This window comes from Octopus bimaculoides, chromosome 6 (genome assembly GCF_001194135.2).
Source record: "Octopus bimaculoides isolate UCB-OBI-ISO-001 chromosome 6, ASM119413v2, whole genome shotgun sequence".
Taxonomy (NCBI): domain Eukaryota; kingdom Metazoa; phylum Mollusca; class Cephalopoda; order Octopoda; family Octopodidae; genus Octopus; species Octopus bimaculoides.
In genome coordinates this window covers 3,246,657-3,252,656 of record NC_068986.1, presented here as the reverse complement: position 1 = coordinate 3,252,656, position 6,000 = coordinate 3,246,657, and the positions used below count along the sequence as shown (strand labels likewise).

At 37.3% G+C, this 6,000-nt stretch overlaps 1 protein-coding gene across 2 annotated transcripts in view; it reads left to right on the top strand.

Annotated features, from left to right (window-relative positions):
- Nucleotides 1–6,000, top strand: part of LOC106883423 (uncharacterized) — a 10,854-nt gene that overhangs the window by 693 nt on the left and 4,161 nt on the right. For both annotated transcript variants that reach the window (XM_014934419.2, XM_052968558.1), the window contains 3 exons: nucleotides 995–1,333; nucleotides 3,529–3,622; nucleotides 5,643–5,827. In XM_014934419.2, the coding sequence (XP_014789905.1) occupies nucleotides 1,085–1,333; nucleotides 3,529–3,622; nucleotides 5,643–5,827 (528 nt within the window). In that variant the 5' untranslated portion in view covers nucleotides 995–1,084. The remainder of the gene's footprint in view (nucleotides 1–994; nucleotides 1,334–3,528; nucleotides 3,623–5,642; nucleotides 5,828–6,000) is intronic.

Genomic DNA, 6,000 nt, shown 5'->3' with positions numbered 1-6,000 from the left:
TCTGTGTGTGTGTGTATGTGTGTGTGTGTGCTTGTATATATTGCTTTTCTCAATAATGATATAATTTCATGCAGATTATTATGTTTTCAAATATGCCTCTGACTTACTAGTAATCTTATAGACTACGTTATGATCAATATTTTGGTCTTCAAGAATATCAACGTCAATTTTGAGATATCCGAAAGTTTTTTTTTTCTTTTTTTTTGACAACTGCAATGTCAGGTTTTCTATGTTCCTTGAACCAGTTCATTTGGATATGAAATTGTCATACGAATTTTATTTTTCATTGTACAAGAGTATGTACAATCATATGTCGGTACCAGGTACCATGCTGTATTTTTTTTTCTCTGCCATAGATTCTAATGGAGTCGGAGCACATTTTGTTGCGGAGGACGTTCTCATTCTTGGAGGCTAGAATTTTGCAATCACTCTTTTGGTCATATGAACTTAAGATCAGTTCAAATGTTTTTGTCTTATGTAAGAATTTTTGCTCTACGACAAACTGCAGGGGAAAGCCTTTAACCTTTCATGCATATTTGAACTAGTCTGAAGTTTATATACTTTCCGTAACTGTTTTGCACATCTACTCACGTATTTGTTCCGATCTGACAACCAATATGCTCTATCAGTAAATAATATTTTTTGAGTTACCATAAAGGAAGTGTTTCTTCCTGATCAGCTCAACGTTGTCTCTGTTGGCATACGGTGCAGAAGAGAACAAATGAGTTCGAACTATATCTACCAGTCCAACAGAGTGCACTCTGAGCTGACTATGGGGTTTTAACACCTTTTTGTCTTTAGCGAGAACTTTATTTTCTCCACGACAAACTGCAGCGAAAAGCCTTTACAGGTTCAAATATCTTTCAAATACATTCGAACTGGTTTTAAGTTTATTACTAGTTATCAACGCACCAGTTTAGTTAACACAGCCCATTACTTTTCCTTCCGTGTTATTATAGAGATTTCATCTTGTCTTTTCTGTTTCCTTTTCCAGATTTCCATCATTCCTCAAGAAATAGAAATATAACGAAAATAAACATTAAAAGAAACGTAAAAAGTAAAAGAGAAATAAGAACAAACAATAATGGAAACAAAATCGATACTGATCAAATCCTGTTTATTCACATTGGTTTTCTTTCTATCGAGTCAAACTACTTCAGCAAATCCCAACTATACTGTCACAGAGGAAGCCTGGTTTGATTTCCTCATCAAGAATTTTACCAACTCGAACGACGATGACGTAATTCGTGTAGTGATTGCATTATTTGGAGATGTTGCGCCAATGACTGTCACCAATTTCGCTGCTATCACACGAGGATACAACCGAGGAAAAGTACGTTTGAATCTTCCCTCATTTCATTATCTTTTGTCATACTTGTCTTCCGGTTTTCATTTTCTTTTTCTCTTATCTTGCTTTATATCGTCCATTTTTTCAGCCTTTCTTCCTTACTTTTCTTCTTTTCTTTGTTTCCTTTTTTATCTTTTATTTTTTTTCTGTTTTTCTTTTCCTCCTGTTTCTCTGTGTGTTAATTATTTCTTTTTACATTTTCATTCAGTTTTCCTTTCCAACCTCCATTCTATCTATCTATCTATCTATCTATCTATCTATCTATCTATCTATCTATCTATCTATCTGTCCATCTGTCTGCCTGTGCATACATACATACATACATACATACATACATATGTGTGTGCGTGTGTGTGTGTGTGTGTGTGTGTGTGTGTGTGTGTGCGCGCGTGTGTGTGCGCGCGTGTGTGCGTGTGTCACAACTGTTTGACAACCTATTTTGGCATGCATACTTCCCTGTAACTTAGCTGTTCGGCAAAAGAAGCCGATGGAACAAGTACCAGGCTTTTTTTTTAATTGAGTACTGGGGTCGAACTGTTCGGCTAAAATTGTTCAAGGTGGTGCCCCAGCATGGTCGCAGTTTAAACGACTTGAACAAATAAACGGTAAGAGATAATATACATCTTTTATCTTCTACTTGTTTCAGTCATTAAACCGCTGCCATGCTGGAGCACCGCCTTGAACCATTTGCTTTAATCGAATGAATCGATCCCAGTACTTCTTTTTTGTTAAGCCTGACACTTATTCTATCGGCCACTTTTGCCGAACCGCTAAGTTACGGGGACGTAAACACATCAACACCGAGCGGTGGCGGGGAACAAATGCAGACACAAACACACACACACACACACACACACACACACGCACACATACACACACACATGTAAGTATGTATGTATATTGATATATAGACATATATTCTTTTATAGATGCGTGACGGTTGATGTGGCGCTTATGTAACCAAAAGATTGCGTAAAAGCTGTCAACTAGCGGAATTACCATATTCTCTCCCACTTTGCTCCTATTAACTGGTCAATTTTTATACATACCCTCTACCACTGCGATTCCTGGATTTTCAGAAAGATGGTAAGGTTACATCCTAGCCGTAACCATAATCTTTCTCGATAGCCACGCGCCAGGCTGGTAGCTTACTTCGGATTCTGGTTGATTCTTTGAATCCCTTTTCTTATATATAGATATATATGTAATGGCTGCCAGGCGTAGCTGCGTGGTTAAGAAGCTCGCTTTGCAGCCATGTGGTTCCAGGTTCAATCCCACGCTGCGTTACCTCGAGCAAGTGTCTTCTACTATAACCTCCGTCGGTTAACGCCTTGTGAGTGAATTTCGTAGGCGGAAACTGTTAGGAAGCCCGTTGTATATGCGTGTGTATGTATACGTGTGTATGTGTATGCGTGCATGTGTGGTGACTTTGTGCTTATATTTCTCTTCTCCCACCGCTTAATAACCGGTGCTGCTTTGTTTACATCCTCGTAACGTAGCGGTTCGAGTAAAGAAACCGATAAAATAAATCCTAGAATTAAATGTAAGTACAGGAGTCGATTTGTTCGACTAAATCCTTTGATGCGGTGCCTCAGCATGGCTGCAGTCCAGTGACTGATACAAGTGAAGGATAATTCTCCACTTAAATATCATCTCATGAGATTATCTTCAAGCAGAATTGTGAAAGCTTGAACTGTATGGAGTTTTTGCACAGAACTCTATTTTGTTTTCCTCGATAAAGATCTAAGTCTAAAGTATTGGATATTTATCTTTCCTCGCTTTCATTACGCATACATTTAGACTGCCATGCTTCCTCTTAGATGGGAGGTACGTGGCTGTGTAAGGGGCACTGCGGAGGGTATACAATAGCTTTGGCATGGCGAAGCAGTATCTTAACTGGAACAGTGCTGGGTGGGCGTCGATCATATTCAGTCTCTCCGTCAATATTTTCAAGCTGGCAAAGTTTAGAACTAAGGGTGAAACGAATGGCGGGCAGGAGGATCCGCGAACCGCGGTTAAGGACGTCCTTTTTGGGGGGGCCATCCGTACCCGTTAAAGTATTTGCCGACAAAACAGATTCTCATCGGTTTCCTCTGATGTTTTTTGTTTTTTTTTTTTACCTTAAAAATTGCCATTATTGCAGTTGCTTTTATACCATTTTCTTTGCAATATATTCACAGGAAAAATTACATTACAAAGGCACAAACGTCCATCGAATCGTCCCTGATTTCGTCATTCAGATGGGAGACATTACAAAAGGAGATGGCACGGGAGGTAAGCTACAATTACATATTTTATATTTACGCATGCGTGAATGTTCGTGTGTGAATATAAATTCTCTTTTGTGTACAGAGTATGAGTAACGGTTTCAAATTTTGTCACAAGGGCAGCGATTCTGGGGGAGGGGGATAGTCGATTACATCGACCCCAGTTTTCAACTGGTATTTTTGTGTATGTATGTGTCAGACATTCTCATTGGAAACTGTTAATGGTCCTTACCTATAACTTTATTATTATTTCCGATCATGGAACTGCAACACATATCTATTTCACTCAGATTTTTCTTTAGTTTTTGTCAAACTGGAAAGTACTATTATCCCCCAACTGGCGATGTTTCTTTATTTTTATATTTTTCTCACATCTCTCTCCCGATAGCGGAATACCTAGCTTATGGAAGCCTTACTCAATGTCACGATCCACATGATTGGCTATTCTAGAAACAATTCTAAAAGACTCTATCTATTTATATTCTCTATCTAAATTAAATGTTTTCGAGTGATGCCTAATGTTTTGGTCTTTCATTTTATATATACATACATACATACATACATACATACATACATGTATGTATGTATGTATGTATGTATGTATGTATGTATGTATGTATGTATGTATGTATGTCAGTTTGAAAATAGTTAACTTCTGCTTGAGTTTATTGAACCATTAGATCGGGGCTTATTCCATTTTCATGGCGTTTGAACATCTGAGAGTACAAGATTCCTCTCTGAATGTGGCACCAGTCCTTATAGTGCCGCTGACACTCATTTTCAGATGAGTGGGCATTATGAAACAAAGCACCTTGCTCAAGGACACAGCTCGCTGTCTAGTCCAAGACTCGAAGCCGTGACCTTAGCCACTAGTCCACGCACTCTCTCTCTCTCTCTCTCTCTCTCACACACACACACACACACACACACACACACACACACACACACACACACACACATGCAAAGATGTGCAATAATGCGTGCATATATTCATGCATTCATAAAATGCCAATATACTCTGATATCATATTAAATTATCAATACAACATTTCCCATATAGGAAATTACGAATACAATTAATCAATAAACTTACTGATAAAATATTAATTCATACTAGAAAAGTATCTAACTCTACTGCAACTAGACCGCTTGTATCTATTACTTTCGCAGTCCAAATGCTTCTAGGGTTGACTTTGTGTGTTATCACGTCAATGACCATAAAACAGGACATTTCTAGGAAAATAACCATAAATTAAAAACGCAGAAACCAGCTATGATTATAATATATAGAAGCATTTTATATAGGAAAAACTACTCTTATTCTTTTACTGGTTTGTGTAATTAAACGCCTTTTAGGGATTTAGAAGAGCACGTCGAACCCAGGATTTAATTTAGTTTGGGTCGATTCAGCAAGAAACCTTTGTAAAATCTTTAAAAGCTATGAATTGAACGAAAAGTTACAAGTTAGACAAGCGTATTTATATATCGTCACTAAGGAATCAAATCCAAGTGAGCAGTCGAAGTTTCAATAACAGTGATATTGGAAACCGCCTGATGAAATGGTATGAATTAAGATGATAAGAGTGTTTGTATCAAGCCAAACGGCTTGCAAAATGTTTCTTGAAATGTATAAGAACTGCTTGTAATATAAACATTATCAGTAGAAAATACTTAACGTGTGTATGTGTTGCTTAAACGTCAGAAGTTGCGGCTTTCCGTCCGGGAAAATCCCTACAAAGATATATAGTATTTAAAAAAACACAATATACTTCAGAGATATGCGAAACGGAATCGCCCCAGAAGTGATCATGAGAGCAACAAGTACGTATTTCACCGTAGTTGCAGCTTATCAATGTTGAGTACTCGTGTCAGTTTTGAAATAGAATCGAAATCGCTGCTCTGAAGTATATACAGATAGTGTATAAACTATCTACTGGTTTGTAATGGTGCTGCATAAGCAGAATAAATTCGAATTATGCTATAGAAACACTTCTATAATAAAACTTGGTGTCATATTTTCTGTATAGGTCGTTCTATTTATGGTGATAAATTCGATGACGAAGATTTCATTCTCAGCCACAAAGCAGCTGGTTATGTTTCTATGGCTAATCACGGACGGGACTCAAACGGTTCTCAGTTCTTTATTCTTCTGAACAAAGCCAGATGGTTGGATGGAAAGCATGTTGTATTCGGGAAAGTCATCAAAGGAATGGTAAGTAGTAAATATTTTGTATTTTGTTTCCATTTAATATGTGTGTGTGCCCGCGTGTGTATATATATATATATATATATATATATATATATATATATATACATAAACACTCACACACTCGCACACACATACATATGCATATATATAAATACTTACACATATACATACTTACA